The 17,643-nt window shown below is 40.7% G+C and overlaps 1 protein-coding gene across 1 annotated transcript in view; it reads left to right on the top strand.

The window, feature by feature from the left end:
• The window catches only part of LOC142141583 (sodium/hydrogen exchanger 4-like), a 54,589-nt gene that overhangs the window by 19,128 nt on the left and 17,818 nt on the right, over window positions 1–17,643 (top strand). Inside the window, exons 4-6 of the mRNA XM_075200200.1 lie at window positions 9,787–10,004; window positions 12,862–13,064; window positions 15,349–15,435. Coding sequence (XP_075056301.1) covers window positions 9,787–10,004; window positions 12,862–13,064; window positions 15,349–15,435 — 508 coding nt within the window. The remainder of the gene's footprint in view (window positions 1–9,786; window positions 10,005–12,861; window positions 13,065–15,348; window positions 15,436–17,643) is intronic.

Here is a 17,643-nt window from a genome sequence, read left to right as displayed (position 1 = left end):
CGCAAATTGCGTCATTTGACAGCGGGGGCGGGGCCAAACGCCGCGATTCACCGGGAATCGCGGCGTTTGGGATCTAATTCTGCCCACTTCACTAGGAAGTGGGGCACTTCCTAGTGAAGTGGGCAGAATTCGGGAGATTGCCACACTCGCCCGGGAGTCCGGGAGACTCTCACAAAATGCGGGAGTCTCCCGGACATTCCGGGAGAGTTGGCAAGTATGCTTTAAAACTGTATTGAAAATGTAACCCTGGGTTCTTCTTCTGAGGGAGTTTAATTGAAGAGGTTCCATTTTTTCCTGCTCCTCCCGGCACCACAAACTTGATTCTAAGTGAGGTATCAATTCTGTGTTTTATCCTTTTTATTTTATAAGAAACAATTGCACTCTATTTGGATGTCATTTTATTATCTTTTTATCTTAAGCATTGTGGATGTATTTTCCATATTAAATTACACTTAATAAGTTCTAGTCTCTGTGTTCTTATGAATTCACGCGACAGTTTGGTCCAGACGCTACCTAATTGAAACTGTGCAAACCTTGTGGTTTAAGTGAACTCTGATTAAAGTAAATTGTGTTGGATTAATGCTAGGGAGAACCGAAGGCTCCCTAAATAAGAGTGTCAGCTCTTATCCGAAACAACCTTGGTGGTGGTAATTAGTATCGCAAAGCTAGTGTGTGGCATAGATAGGGAAGGATTTAATCATTTTAGACAGACCAGGTGGTTGTCTTTGTGGTTGACCCTGTGTCACATATGCGTCACGCAGACTCAGGTGAGTGCTGTTCGTGACAAATTGGTGGCAAGCTTGTGGGATATATTTTTAATTATTTTTTTTAAGAACTTAAGTGAATTAGGGTTGTGTGATCCCTGAGAGAGGAAATACAGACTAATTCACCAGAGACTAAACTCAATGCTTAAAACATTATAAGACATACAGCAATTGTTTCTTTCCCTCCCCTTCTCTTTTTTTTCTTATCTTTTTTTATTTGGCATTAAACTGAGGAAATGGCTGCTGCATATAAACGTTTGACAAAGGAGGCGCTGATTTCAGATTGTGAGGATGCAGTAATTCCCACCAGTGGCAAAAGTAAGGAGCAATTGATTGAAGCTCTTGTACAGAGGGATGAACATCAACTCACAGTTGTGTCCGAGGAAGAGCATAGCCAGGACTCAGGAGCGGACCTGACTGTGGATATTCCTCAAAACCAGGGACGGTTAATTTCGGATGATTCTAATGGTTCATGTGTGGACACTGCTATGGACGTTTATATGCAAACCGCCCTGAAATATTTGGGCCCAGCGGACATTACAACTAAAATGCAACTTATACAGCAGTTCCAGGAGAAGGAAGCTGCTGACCGTCAGGAGAGAGAGAGACACGCTGCTATGGAGGCAGCAGAGAGGCGCGCTGCTATGGAGGCAGCAGAGAGGCGCGCTGCTATGGAGGCAGCGGAGCGCCAAGCAGAGCGACAGGCAGAAAGAGAATCTGCTGAGCGAGAGGCGGATAGGAGATATGAGCTGGAGCTTGCCAAGCTCAAACGCCAGCTAGAAGCCAAAGACACTGGTATTAGCAGACCCCGTCCTGAGAATTTCCCTGTATTGGAAAAAGACGGGGATGTAGATGCTTTTTTGCGAGGGTTTGAAAAGACTTGCCGACAGTATGGACTGGCCAAAGATCAGTGGGCACAATATCTAACCCCTGGTTTGCGAGGTAAAGCATTAGAGGCCTTTGCAGATCTTCCACCTGAGATGGACGGAAATTATGAGGCAATCAAAAGTGCCCTGTTGCAACGTTTTAACATCACCCCAGAGGCGCATAGGCAGAAATTCAGAGATTTAAAACGCAGTGCCTCTGACACATATTCAGGACTTGTGGCCCAGCTGTGTGCTTCCTTCAAACAGTGGGTTGGAGGGCTACAGATCACCACCTTTGATGCTCTGCAAGATTTGATGATCCAGGAGCAGTTTCTGACTTTGTGCCCAGCTGATGTGAAGGAATGGGTAGTGGATCGTGACCCTACATCATCTGCGGAAGCAGCTAGACTGGCTGACAAGTACACTGTCACCCGGGCACCTGCAGCTAAAAGAGGAACTTTTGTGCCAGGGCAGTCGGCCTGGAAAGGGGGCCGGCCAGGAGGATCAACGCCACCCCCCTCAACGCCATCACCCACTGTTTCTTCTTCTTTTGGGAGGGTTGGGGTAAAGCCTGCTGTGGGAGACACCCGCAGGTGTTTTGTGTGCAACCAGGTGGGGCACATTAGTACCGCTTGTCCAGAGAAGAAGACCAGTTCACCCTCCGCTGGGGGGGTACCTTCCCTGCAATCTTCACCAGCTGTCCTGTGTGTTGCGGGACCAGAAGGGGGCCGGAAGGACAACCTACAAACAGTCACTGTGGGTGACAAGGTAACTGTGGGGTTAAGAGACACTGGTGCGGATGTTACATTAGTTCATTCAGAACTGATAGGGTTAGAGGACTTCATTCCAGGAAAATGTATTTCTGTGAAAGGGGTTGGTGGAATTCACCTAACTGTACCTGTAGCCAAAGTCTACCTTGATTGGGGTGCTGGAAGAGGTATAAGGGATGTCGGGGTCTCGGATAATATGCCTATAGATGTGTTACTGGGGACAGATTTAGGAAGAATGTTGTCTCAGTATGTCTGTAATGACGATGTCAATGCCACCCATGTTACTGTGTCAGAATCAACTGAAAGTACCAAAGTTTGTTCCCAGGTAGCAGGAGGTGACAAGGAAAAGGTCTGTTCAATTGCACCTGAAAGGTGTAAACCAGGATGTGACAGGGACAGGGAATGTCTTATTATACCTTATGTAGGTAATGATGCTAATGTCACTGTGTTAGAATCAGCTAAGAATACCAACGTTTGTTCCCAGGCAGCAGGGTGTGACAGGGAACGGAAATGCCATATTATACCTGAAGTGTGTAATGATTTTAATGCCGCCCATGTTACAGTACCAGAACCTGCTGAGAGTAACCATGTTTTTTCCCAGGCACCAGGAGGTGACAAGGAAAGAGAATGTATTATTGTACCTAATGCGAATAATGAGGATAATGCCAATAACAGTATTGTGTTAGAATCCAAACCTGTCTTCACACTGACATCTTGTCATGGGATAGGGACAGCGGACATTGTTATTGCAGAAATTGGCATTAATACTGGTGTAAATATTATGCTTACTAGAAATGGGTCAGATGCCCATGTGATTACTTCTGTTGTGCTAGAGAAAGACAATGTTTCCACCCAGGTAATATGCCCAGAAGATGCTGTACAAGGTAACTGGGAGGGCGGGCAGAGTGAAGATGTATATTCTGTGCCTAAACCAGCTGCACACAGAGCTGGTGAGCATGGGGGGGAGACACCTAGTCCTGACCAACGGGAAATAGCGAGTGACAGCAATCCTTACCTTGCTGCTGGGACCTGTAGTTCGAATGTTCACCACTCAGATCTACATCTGAGTTCTGACCATTCATCTGAGTTTTCTATAGAGACAGGGGGGTCAGTGGCTAGCCCACTCTCACTTAGCCAGCCGTCTAACAGCTTAGAGGAGGTAGATGAGGGGCCCAAACTCCCTGTTACTCTACACCCCCAGATAGATGAGTCCAAGAGGGAGGGGAGCATCCTGTTCCGTAGCCCCCAAGATAAGAATTGCATAGTGTGTCCCCACCTAGAAGTGCAGTGTCAGGAATCCCAGGCCATTGTTCCCTCAGGCTTTAACTTAGAGGACATGAGAATTAGAGACAAAGTGCACACTGCAACAGGGTTGGTACATGAGAACATGACGCAGGCCCAGACAAGCCAGAAGCAGTGGTATGATCCCCCTGCCAGGATGATAGAGAGAAATTTTCATGATAATCTGTTGAAGGCTCCTAATGACAGTGATGCGTGTGCCCTGACAGTCTGTAGATTGCCAGATGAGGGGAAGAAGGACTTGCCATTGGATCTAGTAGCTGCAGCGCAAGGGATAGGACCCTTTAAGAATACAGAGGTTAGCCCACAGATATTGCCAGACCAGAATTCCCAGCAGTCTGAGATATGTAACCCCTTTTTAACCCTTCTCCCCAGAGAACCTATTGAGACCCGGCTAACAGCTATTCCATTTGAACCAGGTGGGATCTGTGGGAGATGGCTTGGGCTATGACCTGTCAGTCAATTCCCATGCCATCTCTTAAAAAGGGAAGGTGTCATGTGCAAGCTAATGTTTAGGCATAAATCTGCAAATATATGTTTGTGTATTACTTCCTAGAAATAGTGTGACCTGGTGCTCTTAGAAGCTGTTAGATCAATGGGTTTTGTGGATGTTAAACCACCCAGGGGGGCTGGTAGATAAGGATAGCACCTTATACCATTTATGGCAGGATGGCAAATGTGAATGCCTTTGAGGAGATCTCTTGCAAGACAATGAAATCTCACACATGTTTGGGAGGCCCCAGACAGGCCGACTGCAGAGACTGGGTTGTATGTTAATGACAGATTCAAGCTGAATAAGGGCACAGGAAAAGATCATATCATTTTCTCCAATATCATACATACCAGAGGCATGTGTGGTATGCAGATGAAGGGAAACTTAGGACCTGTTGTGTGAAGGTAAAATCATGTTCGTAAACCATACTGTTGAAAAGTTAGGACGGTGTAAAGAAACTTGACTTAGAGGTATTCAAACAGCAAAGTCATAAGACCCTAATTTGCATTCTCCCCTCCTGTTGGTTCTGACCTCACAGGGAAGGGGGCTGGGGGGCCCTGTAGCTTGACTTTAAAACTGTATTGAAAATGTAACCCTGGGTTCTTCTTCTGAGGGAGTTTAATTGAAGAGGTTCCATTTTTTCCTGCTCCTCCCGGCACCACAAACTTGATTCTAAGTGAGGTATCAATTCTGTGTTTTATCCTTTTTATTTTATAAGAAACAATTGCACTCTATTTGGATGTCATTTTATTATCTTTTTATCTTAAGCATTGTGGATGTATTTTCCATATTAAATTACACTTAATAAGTTCTAGTCTCTGTGTTCTTATGAATTCACGCGACAGTTTGGTCCAGACGCTACCTAATTGAAACTGTGCAAACCTTGTGGTTTAAGTGAACTCTGATTAAAGTAAATTGTGTTGGATTAATGCTAGGGAGAACCGAAGGCTCCCTAAATAAGAGTGTCAGCTCTTATCCGAAACAACCTTGGTGGTGGTAATTAGTATCGCAAAGCTAGTGTGTGGCATAGATAGGGAAGGATTTAATCATTTTAGACAGACCAGGTGGTTGTCTTTGTGGTTGACCCTGTGTCACATATGCGTCACGCAGACTCAGGTGAGTGCTGTTCGTGACAGTAGGTATTAAGCCTGTTGGCATTTCTCCCCATCAGTATTTATAGCGCTAGGTATTTCCTCCTTGTTAATATTTTGATTGTCTGCCTTTTCGTGTCCGCAGAATTTCCAGCAGTATTTTCAGCGTCAGAAGGTCGTACCCAACCAGGGAATACATATTTCAGTAAAGCAGTACTGCCTATCCTGCCCTGTATGTCAGAAAACTGCTTTGAAACCTGATTACAGGGCTCCATCGATTTCTTTTCCGGTTGTTCAAGTCCCCTTTGAATGGATAGGAATAGACCTGGTGGGTCTGTTAGAAAAATCATCTAGTGGGCACGAGTATGTCTTAGTGATTCTGGATTATGCCATTCAGTCTCCGGAAGCCATCCCATTGCCTAATATTAAGTCAAGTACTATAGCCAAGGAGCTGGTACTTTCTTATATAGAGGTTGGAGATTCCAAAAGAAATCCTAACTGACTAGAACGCTCCTTTCATGTCAAAATTAATGAAAAAATTAGGTCAGTAACTTGGTGTAAAAGAAAATGAATGGGCTGGTGAAGCGCTTTAACCGTACATTACAACAGATGATTAAAAGGGCACAAGAAAGAAAAGAGTGGGATACTCTCCTCTCTTTTCTTATGTTTGCAGTACGGGAAGTACTACAAGCCTCAATGGGGTTTAGTCCATTTGAGCTCTTGTATGGACGACAGCCTAGAGGTCTTTTAGACATCCTTAAGGAAGGTTGGGAACAACAGAACCCCCGGAGCCAAATGTGGTTCAATTTGTTGCACAATTGTATAGGAGGATGAGACAAATAAGTCCTCTGGTGAGACAACAGGGTGCCCAGGAGCATCAGAAAAGGCATTATGACACTCAGGCAGTAGTCCGTTCTCTCAATCCAAGAGACAAAGTATTAGTTCCCCATCCATGGAAAGTAAACCCTTTGCACATTGGCAGGGACCTTATGAGGTCATAGAGGCAATTGGCCCAGTGAACTATAGAGTTTAAGTGACGTGTAAATTTATCACGTCAGTTTAGTAAAACCTTGGCATGAGGAAAATTCTGTATCTTCAATGCTGGCCATTAAAACAGATGGCTGTGAGGTACCCATTGAGTCCTCTTTGACACCGTCTCTAAAGCAGCAGTTGGTAGAGATGGTGGCTCGAAACAGGGACGTCTTTTCTCCTATTCAAGGGCGTACCACTCTTACATAACATGACATGCTCACACCCCCTGGCTAGTAGTGAAGCAACTGCCCTACAGTATTCCTGAGGCTAGATGGGCTGCAGTGAAACAAGAAGTTAAAAATGTGATTCAGCTGGGCAATGTAGAAGAATCCACTAGCGAGTGGGATAGTTTTATTATACTAGTCCCGAAATCCAATGGCACTATATGCTTTTGCAATGACTTTAGACATTTAAATAAGGTCTCCTAGTTTGACACTTATCTTATACCAAGAATAGACAAACTGGTGGGGAACTGAATAGCTGACAACCTTAGACCTCTTAAAGTGGTATTGGCAGATACCTCTAACAGCTTCAGTCAAGCCCAAAACTGCGTTCTTCACACCAGATTGCTTATTCCAATAATGTGTTACCTTTTGGGCTACATGGTACACCTACCAAATTCCATGGATAAGCTCTTACAGCCACATAGGGTATTTGCGTATCTGGATGACATTGTCATCAATACACGGTATTGTGAATCACATCTTCCCAAAGTGGAGGCTGTGTTAGAATCTTTGAGGGCACATGCCCTTACTGACAATTCCAAGAAATGTGCATTGGCTATGTCAGAGGTCAAATACCTGGGCTGTGTAGTTGGATGGGGGAAAGTCAATCCCAAGGATTATAAAATGGCAGCCGTGAAGAACTGACCCCAGCCTGAGAGGAGAAGCCAACTGAGGACATTTTTTGGCTTGGTAGGATACTACTGCAAGTTCGTGGAGAACTTTGCCCCTTGGGTTACTCCACTCACGGAGCTTCTATAGAAAGTTTGTTCAGACAAGCTTAACTGGTCTGAGTCGGCTGAAGTTGCCTGGTTGGACCTAAGGATGGTTTTATGTACAGCTCCGGTACAACAACCACTAAATTTCAGTAAGAAATTTTGTCTGCAGACTGATGCCTAGAGATTAGGTCTGGGCACCATACTTTCATAAAAGGTGGATGGGAAGGAAAAACCCATCCTGTATCTCAGTCGCAAGTTCTTGCATAGGGATAAAAAGTATGCAACTCTTGAATAGGACTGCCTCGCCCTCAAATGGACTGTCGAATTCCTCCAGTGTTACCTCTTGAGTAAGGAGTTTACCCTGGTGATGGACCATGCACCATTAAAATGGGTACAAGTGAACAAAGAGAGTGACCCAATGGTTCTTGTCATTGCATCCTTCACCTTGGAGCATAGACCGGGAGCTATAAATAAAAAAACGTGATGCTCTCTCCCGTAAATATGCACTCCATGCAATATCCGTTTCACCTAGATTCTCGAAGTGGTATGTGGCAGAAAGGGCAGTTTGCAACAGAGTTTTAAGGGAGAGACTAATAATTTCTTCGGTAGTCTGCAGGCTCATGCTGCAAACAGGGTTCATTCTCTACACTTCTCTATACACAGAACACAGAATCACAGGTAGAGCACATGTGTGTGATTGATTTCTAGTTTAGCTAGTTAGTGCTGGGAAACTAGCATAAATGGCTGGGTTTGTGTTGGGGGCAGAGTGACTGATGCCAGATAGTGGCCGGTGTCGAGTGAGGGAGCTGGATGTCTAGCCAGAAGCAGGGTTGCAGGAAAAATATTTTGGTTTGATTGCTGGAACTGCAAGGGGCATATTCAATTAAGTCTGGCTACCGTGATTGTGTGCGGCTGCGCATGTAAAGTGACAATACGGTAACGTAACATTGCAGATTTCCCTTCACAACCTTATAGGGTGCGCACGGAAATCCACGGTGTAATGGGAGTTGGGCAGTCGCACGCATCGTAATCGCCGGACCTAATTGAATATACCCCCAAGAATTGCTGACTATACCATTCTAACATCCCTTAATAAAGTGCAGCAAAGTGGTTCAGCAAAACGTGTGCAAGCATCATCTGTTTGGCGTGCTTGTCACACAATCTATATAGTAAAGATGATGGAGAGCCCAATACAATAAAGTAATATCAAGATTGACAAGAACTTTAACTCGTCGGTTACCAAACTTTATCCCAAAGGTAGGGCACCTATATGTCTTAATATCTTAGAATAAAGGACCACTTCAGCTCTTTGTAGAAGCACTTTGATAGCATTTTATATAGAAAGTGCTTTTACATTACAGTTTCAGCAACCACAGTCATCTAACTAATTTGCTATGTTGCTAGAACATGCCTAAAGTGGCCTTGTCATTCTTAAATAGAACTGCATTCTTGTGTTTAAAACAGAAATAAACATTTCTCTAATTAATATTTATTATAGAAAGCCAAGAGTGGTACTTGCAGGACTAATTTTCATTCCCTGAAGGTACAGCAAAATATTTCTTTCTAAGCTTAAGGATTCAAGGAATTACATGAGCATTAAGTTTCTGCAGGAAATCTAATAGAAGCATGCAAATTAACAATAAAAACTAAATTAAATTGTTACATATTCATTTAAATGGACACTATCATCAAAACTATGTATGATATCTACTTTTATTTAAACATAACTTTAGGGAGGACAGAATTGTAATTTCTCTTGTTTGGTTACACAAAAGTCAAAATTTTATTGTTTATTGAGCTGCAATTAGAATTTATGTAGTTTTTCTTCTTTCGTGTGAATAGACTTTATTTTTTCTAAACAATAGGTAGCTGCATAATCACTAAATAGCTAATTATTTATGATATTACAGAAACACTGTGCAAGGGTGAATGGCAGAGGTATATGTCCCAGGCTTTCTGTCTTGCATGCTTTAAAACCCCAGGGAGATTATTTGTGTGTGCTTCCCAAAGAGTGTGTTCAGCTACAGGAAAAGCTGATATAATGGTCCCTGGTGTATGAATGGAGAGAGAAGGGTGGGCTCCATTAATAAGGTCCATTCCAGGTCTTCCAATTTACCAGAGTATTTTGTAGTTCACTACGCTAGTAATCTGGAGTCGCACCTGTGTACAGCGGGTAAAAGGCTCCTAGATACCATTCTAAATAAATTACACAGAAATATCATCTTTAACCTGACTTTTTTGTAACATTAGTTATAGACCATAACCCAGTATTTAGAAATGTTTAATACAAAATAAGTTTTCTTTACATGATAGTGTCTATATAGTTTTATTACTACCATAGTAATATCTCATACATTTCTGAATAACAGTGTAACTCAACAATAAAAACTAAATAATAGCATTAAACAGCATTATAGGTAAGTAATTCAAAAAATGAAAACAGGTAGTAAATCAAATTGCTAATGTTTAGATACATGTGTTTCATATTTTACAAAGATACATTCAGATTAATTTGCTTTTATGTCTAACAGCATGACAGCCTGCGCCATGACCATGAAAAATTACGTTGAAGAAAACATTTCAAAGAATTCAAGCACGACGATTAAATACTTTATGAAGATGATGAGCAGTGTGAGCGAGACCCTCATATTTATCTTCATGGGTGTCACCACAGTAGGAAAAAACCATAACTGGAATTGGGCTTTTGTCAGTTTCACTTTACTCTTTTGCCTGATATGGCGAGCACTAAGTAAGATGTTTCAAATCGTGTAATTTTATTATTTTTGAGCTGTTTGACTCCTATAGCACACAATAAAAGATCAGATTCCTGCAGAATTTACTACATACCTGGGTACTATCAATCCTAGCTAAGAATAATTTATTTTCACTTTAAAATTATCTAAATATTAAGAAAAACTGGTCATCAGTTATTAAACCCCAACAATAATGTTTCTTGGCATATTTACAGTACAGTATCATCAGTGGGGCTAGTTCAAAGTATAAAATAGTTAATGGACCCAATGAGTACATGGAACTTCTGAAATGTTCTCATTTTTCACAGCTGAAGGTATCAGTAAGATTTAATCCTCTATATTTCCAATCCTGGCGACTCCCAATCTGCCATAAGATTTATTTGAGGAAATGACCACTTGCTAAAGCTGAGTACACACTACAAGTATTTCACCCGATTATTGTGGCAATCACATGACAAATGGCTGTTTGGTCCGATATTGCATTAGTGTGTACGCTCCCATGATCATGTTTTATCATACCAAAGCACAGCACATCGTTTCATTTGATTTTGTAACAGGACTAAAAAATCTCTATAACGATGGAACGATATCGGGCAAATTCTAAAGTGTGTATGCACTCACAACCAACAGTGTGGGCAGATCTCCACAGAATATACACAATCTTTTCTGCAGATAGTTATGACAGATGAAGAGCACAGATCTGAAGGTAAATCGTGTAAGATTGTGTAAGTGTGTACACATGAATCGGCATACTCACCGGGACTTTCAGTCGTTGGTAAGATCGATACAGATATCGCATCGGGAGAAATTTTCTGTAGTGTGTAACTAGCTTAACTCTCTTATTTTATAATGCAAAATGACAAAGAACATTATCCTAGTCAGATAGAGATGCCTGACTGATGGAAAACAGTGTAGCTGTTCTCCTTGGAGGCTGGATGTCACACGGGAAGAGACAAGTAGTTAGTAACTTAAGCACTTGATAGTAGGGCACTCCTACAGGTTTAAATAAAAAAGTATTAAGAGAAATGGGCGCTACCGGATATCACATAAGAAAACAAATAGGATCAAAAACTGTCCTATTTTAGACTGTGGAATGATCTTGCAATATCTAACACATGGAATCCAAAACACATAAAGCTATAACAGTAAAAAAACGATTTACATGGTAATAAACACCCAAAAAAGTCTGTATAGTTCAATTACTGTGAAGAATGAATACACACAGTAATTGAACTATACAGACTTTTTTGGGTGTTTATTACCATGTAAATCGGTTTTTTACTGTTATTGCTTTATGTGTTTTGGATTCCATGTGTTAGATATTGCAAGATCATTCCACAGTCAAAAATAGGACAGTTTTTGATCCTATTTGTTTTCTTATGTGATATCCGGTAGCGCCCATTTCTCTTAATACTTTTTTATTTAAACCATTATTACTGCATAAATTGGGGATTGTGCATTTTAAGAGGAAAGGCAGCTTTGTGGATAGACCGCGCAGAGAAACATCATTATATATTTTCTACTCCTACAGGTTTAGCCGTAGCTTTAAAGCTGTTGTAATTACTTGGAACAGTTAAGCCTTAAGGCTACAGAAAATCTGGCACCAGAAAAATTGATAATGATTTGTACTTTATTGAAGCCTGGGGCATAAAAATAAACAGAAATGGTCTCACAACATCTACAGATTTGTTCAATTTACCATGTTAGTTGACAAATAGTGTATATTTTGATAATGCTTAGTTATGTGATTTAAATGGTAAGTATGGTATGTGTGTAATCTTTTTCTGTAGAAATATGTAACTTATCTGATCGAGGTCCCTAATTTGTGCTGCCCCATTTCTTTGTGCTGCCTTGTCATTGTTGCTAGTCCCAGCATCGAGTTTGGGTATGAGTGAAGTCAGTACACAATGAAAACATTCATTGGTCTCTGCTCTGAAAACTTTTTGCAATTGATGTGGGATTGTGATGTTATGCCTCAGTTGCCTGAGCAAGGTATTAGTACTGAGCTTTAGCTGTAAGTATTCATTTTGACTGTGGTTACTCTGGCTTCTGGACTTTGGCCTGCTTGACAATCCTGTTTTCTCCAACCCCTGACCTCAGCTAGTAACCTTGACTATTCTACCTTCTCCAATCCGGACCTTGATTATCCTACCCTTTGCAGTTCCTGACATCAACTAGTCAGTTTGGCTTTTCTTATGCCTGGATCTACTTCCTGGCTCAGACAGGACACAGTTTCCAGGTAGAGGTAGGCTATTTTAGCCTGTGCTTAATGGGTTCTACTCCTGTCTGTAATATGCAGAATTAGCATTTCTCTAGAAATATTTATTGAAACATAATGGCAAAGGTCATACTACTTAGAGAAATTAATGTATCTACATATGTATGTTTATTAACATGAATGGAAGCTTCTACAATGCTTATATGGTCAAGTAAAATACAACAATTTTTCTATAGAAAACAAAATAGTCTCTGTATTTGCCATAAAAGCATGGGAAATTATGACATGTCTTTGGGCTTACCCTGCATAATTTTTTCAGTATAGCAAACCTGGTAGTGTTCAGAAGGAATATGATTGAAAGTAGAAGAGAGCTTTTTAACTAGACAGAGCAGCATGTGATTGTGATCAAACCATTTCTAACAAGCACCTTTCTCAAGATTAGTCAATGTCAAATTGGTGATTTCCTATTAATACAACCCCTTTACACTAGAAAATAGCTGTATGCAATTATATTTTAAACAGCACCTAACCTTTCAATATATTATTTCTTTAAGTACAAATTATGTTTTATATGTCATAAATATAAACCAACACATTTTCAAAATGTTATGTATTGTCTATCTTTTACAATCTAGGTGTTTTTCTTCTGTTTCCCATCATAAACCGTTTCCGGACATACCCGTTCACTTTTAAAGACCAATTCATCATTGCCTACAGTGGTTTACGGGGGGCCAGTAGCTTCTCTCTTGTATTTTTGTTGCCAATTCTATTATTTCCAAGGAAGAAAATGTTTATCACTTCAACAATTGTAGTTATATACTTCACAGTATTTATTAAGGTAAGATTGTGTTTAAGGAGAACATGTGACTCATTTAATAACTAAAATATATAGTTAATATTTACTGAAACCTCCCAGAGACAAAGATGGGGCAGTTTTTTCAGTGCAAATAATGTAAATACCTGATGAAGTCCCTGATGAAAGAAATCTGTGTACCTGAAACATTGTTCAATAGTTTCACTCTCCAGGTAAAAATAGCACAGTATTCCCCGTGTAGTTGAAGTTACTGTTGTAACTGTTTTTGTTTTTTTCTGTAATGTGTGCATGTCAGTTTGCCCCTTTACCCTGGAGGCAAAAGGTCCTTAGAATACTGATTACCTATGTATGGTGTGTAGTTGAAAAATTCCTCTGGTACATATTCCATATCTCCCAACATTTACATTTAGAATCAGGAAATCTCGACACAAAAAGCAGTTTCCCCATTCTACCCAAACTCCACCCACAAATGGGTAAATTAGGGTAAAACTCCATCCACTTTTTTGGGACATTTAGGAGTTAGGCATAATCATAGATCCAAAATCTGAGTGTAGACTATTGATTGGACAGCGCTGGTGACTGCCACATTTGTCACTGATTCATAGTTCTTGCTTGATTTATTGATATGAACCCTAAGCACTCATAGCGTAATTGTTCTCAGACCCAAAAAGGAATGGCTTTCTGCACACAGCTCCACTGCCTGTAGGTTCCGTGTCATTCTAGACTATCAAAAACCCTATATGTCCTCAGAATCTCCATAGAGCCATAGAAGCACTGAAAGAATGGGTAGGGGACTGGCAAGGGGGGCTGGAAAATGTCAAAGGGGTTAGACTGGATAAGGAGAGGTGGTATCTCAACGCACTATAGCAGTTGGTGTACTCTGTGCAATATATGGGCAGCAGTTAGGATGGGTGATCTCTCTCTCTCTCTCTCTCTCTCTGTATATATATATATATATATATATATATATATATATTGTGAGGGAATGGGTACCATCACCTGGGGTAGATGGCAAAGAACAGCAGCAATAAGTTACTTGAATGAAGGATATTCGGTTTAACTGGCCTCAACCAATTTTATTAGCATAATCAAAGTAACTAATACATAAATAAAAACCTTGCCTGTTCGGCACTAACTTAAACATTTCACGAAGACCCTTTCTCAAGGGAGAAGGACCTTATGTCCCACACACAAATCAAACACGTATTATTGGTCACCACAGCAATAATACGTATCTCAGGAGGCAACTAACCTCCTCCACAGGTCAGAGAGAGAGATTGAGGGAGAGCTGCAGCCTTTTACAGTCATCACTCAGGTGCAGCTTCTAATTAGTCTGCTGTGAGTCTGCAGACCAGAGGACCCAAACTGGGCCTTTTGCATGGAGCCCATACTGCTTTATTCACACAAAATACCAGGGACCCTTAACAGTTTTTCATGAATCCGAACACACTCTTTTGGATGCTGCTTCCTATACAAAGCAATCTCCCTTGGTTTAAAAGCATGCAAGTCAGACAGCCTGGGACATATATATGGGACATATATATATATATATATATATATATATATATATATATATATATATATTTATAGATAGATAGATAGATAGTGGCGGAGTCACTGGTTTACATGACAGGTATTCATGTCCCAGGCGGTCTGACTTGCATGCTTTTAAATCCATGGAAATTGCTTTGATAGGAAGCAGCATCCAAAAGAGTGTGTTCGACTGGAAAAACTGTTAAGGGTCCCTGGTATTTTGGATGAAGAGAGCAGGGTGGGCTCCATGCAAAGGGTGGGCTTCATGTTTATATATATATATATATGTATATTTGTGTAATATCTCTCACTCTTTTCTGCGGGGGTAATATCTCTCAGCCCCTCCTCTGTTGGGGTAATATCTCTTATATCTTTCACCCCTCATCTGTGGGTGGATTATCTCTCACCCCTCCTCTGTATTAGCATGCTTAATTGAAATTTAAACTTTTTAAAGTCTGTGCCCCACACTAATTTGACAATTTAATTTTACATTTTTATTTTAAAAAGTTAATTATTTGCTGTGTCTAGTGCGTAGTGTTAAAAAGGGGGCATGGCCAAAGTATCCTCAGATTTACTTTTAAGAATTTGGGAATATTACCCTTAACTGTCTCCTGAATAGCTATAACAATTTTATACTATACAATATCCCAAAAGAAAGAACAAACACATCCCACTTGTTTCATTTGCCAAATATTAATACTTAAATACAATATAATCATGTTCATACATTTACATATAATGTAAATATATATAATGAATGTGTATTTTAATGCAGGGGCTGACCATTGGACCTTTGGTTAGATATCTTGATGTGAAGACAACATCTAGAAAACAGACGGTTAATCAAGAGATTCATACAAGGGTCAGTATATTAAAATTATATGTGTTTAATAAATTTTAATTTAACGTTTTTTCTGGCAATAATTATAAAACATTAGAGCACGTACTGTATGATTAATGGCTAAGCTATTTACAATCTGATACACAAGGTAGTAAAAAAATACATTTTATTTTGTCAAGAAAAATTGTTGACACCAATCTTCAAAATGCAATATTTTCAATATAAAGTACTTGAATCTTGAACTCAATATATTAGCAACCTGTGTGCCCAAGCATTGGCCAAGGTGGGCCATTTGATAGACGTTCCATGGCCTCAATAGGTTGTCCCTGTTACCCTATTCGCTATACCTGTTGTCACTTACAATGAACAGGGCAGAATAAATAAATGTAATTGTCTGATTTGTCTGCAGTTATGGAAGCAATAGTGTTGTTGCTTGTTAATAAGATGGTTTTAGGGTACACACATGTGTCTATAAGAGTAAAAAAAAGAAAAAACTGAGCAGTAAAGTGTCCATAATAGGTAATTGTGAGCTAAAGAAGGGGGTTAGCCAAATGAGCAAATAGGGTGCGCTTAGACATGACTTGTAGCACAGGTTTAACTTTCAAAGCAGCATGAAATACCATCTCAGCAGGATCATACGTGCTCATAAGATGGTTTACTAAGGGTCTAAACAGAGCCGGATTTAGAACTCATGGGGCCCTGGGCAGAATATTGGCTTGGCCCCCCCCCCCTCCCTGAAACAATCCATAGCATTATATTTTTGTAGCATACCATATACCCCTATAGTTAAGCAAAAGTGAAAGTATGTGCCGTCATGCATCGGCGGCACACCGCCAAAGGAGGTGTGGCCATACCATTGGGGGCATGACTTGCATCATTGGGGGTGTACCTAACATATGAAAAAAGCTAGGCCACCCTCCTACAGAAAAAGGCACCCCTAAATAATTACCGAGCAGTCCCATTTTTTAAGTAGTTGGGTCAAAACAACTTAATAACTATTAAGACAGGGCAAAAATACTTATTAAGTTGTTTGCAAAAATAATATGCTTAAATCTAAGTATGTGCTCTTGTCACTTTTGTCCCTCTATCATCACAATATGCCGCTTCATTGCCACTTTTGCCCCTTCACAATATCACATGTGCCCCTTCACATCACCTCTGTGCCCCTTCACATCACCTCTGAGCCCCTTCATCATCACCTCTGTGCCTCCGTTGTTTTACTTTCCTTTCTATTGACTTTTTCTCTTTTGTATTCCTCTTTTCTGGTCTTCTTTTCTTCATGACTTCTTTCTTCTCCGGCGCGCTGCTCCTCTCTGCTCCTCGGTTAGTCATCACTGTGACCGGAAACAGACTAAGGAAAAAACAGTTACATGATCGAGCAGCGTTTTTTTTTCTTTAATCTGTTTCCGGCCGCAATTTGTTTTATGCCTTGCCTACCTCGCTCACCGCCGGCCCTGGAAGGGCCCTCTGGGGACCGCTGGGCCCTAGGCAGTTGCCTAGGTTGACTAGTGGTAAATCTGGCCCTAGGTCTAAAGTGTAAAATTAACCCCTGCTCAGAGGGAAGAAGATCTCAGATGCTCTCTTCCTCTCTGTGAAGTAAGTGTAAAGGAAGAAGAAGCAAGAAAATGTTATAAAGCTTGTATAGAGTACATAACCCTAATACAGTTTTGAAAATGTGTCCCCATGTTCGCAATTTTGGGATGATTAATTACATTTTGAGTAAAACCTGCAGCATAGGGTCTCTTTAATAACATTAATCAGCAGCTTGACCTTGGCATGTCAGTTTGGGAGTTCATGTAATTGGCATGGGGTGGAAGGTACATGAATTCTACCAGTCACACCTGGATGTGAGCTAACTGATTCCCAAGGTACTTATGTCTACCATGGGAAACAAGGACAAAACTTATTATTTTCCTTGTTCAATATAAGTATGTAGGATAAAAAAGGTAAGCGCTCTCTTGAATAGATGCAGCACCTCTTAAACAACAGTACAAATATAAATAAAAGAGAGGGCGCAAAATATAAACGTGGTTGATGTTTATAGCTCTTTTGTGAGTATGTGGAATAATAGTGTAGAATCTACACTTCCGCATTAGATGTGCAGCGGGACGCCGTCCACACAGTCTACACGGAGAAAGATTACAGCTACAACGGAGGACACTGATGCACTGAGTCCCGGGACTTCTATAGGGAATTTTAGCGTAAGAGTTCTCTATCTTACTTTGCCAC

Source organism: Mixophyes fleayi, chromosome 2 (genome assembly GCF_038048845.1).
Source record: "Mixophyes fleayi isolate aMixFle1 chromosome 2, aMixFle1.hap1, whole genome shotgun sequence".
In the NCBI taxonomy this organism is placed as follows: Eukaryota; Metazoa; Chordata; class Amphibia; order Anura; family Limnodynastidae; genus Mixophyes; species Mixophyes fleayi.
This window is presented reverse-complemented; position numbering and strand designations above follow the sequence as displayed.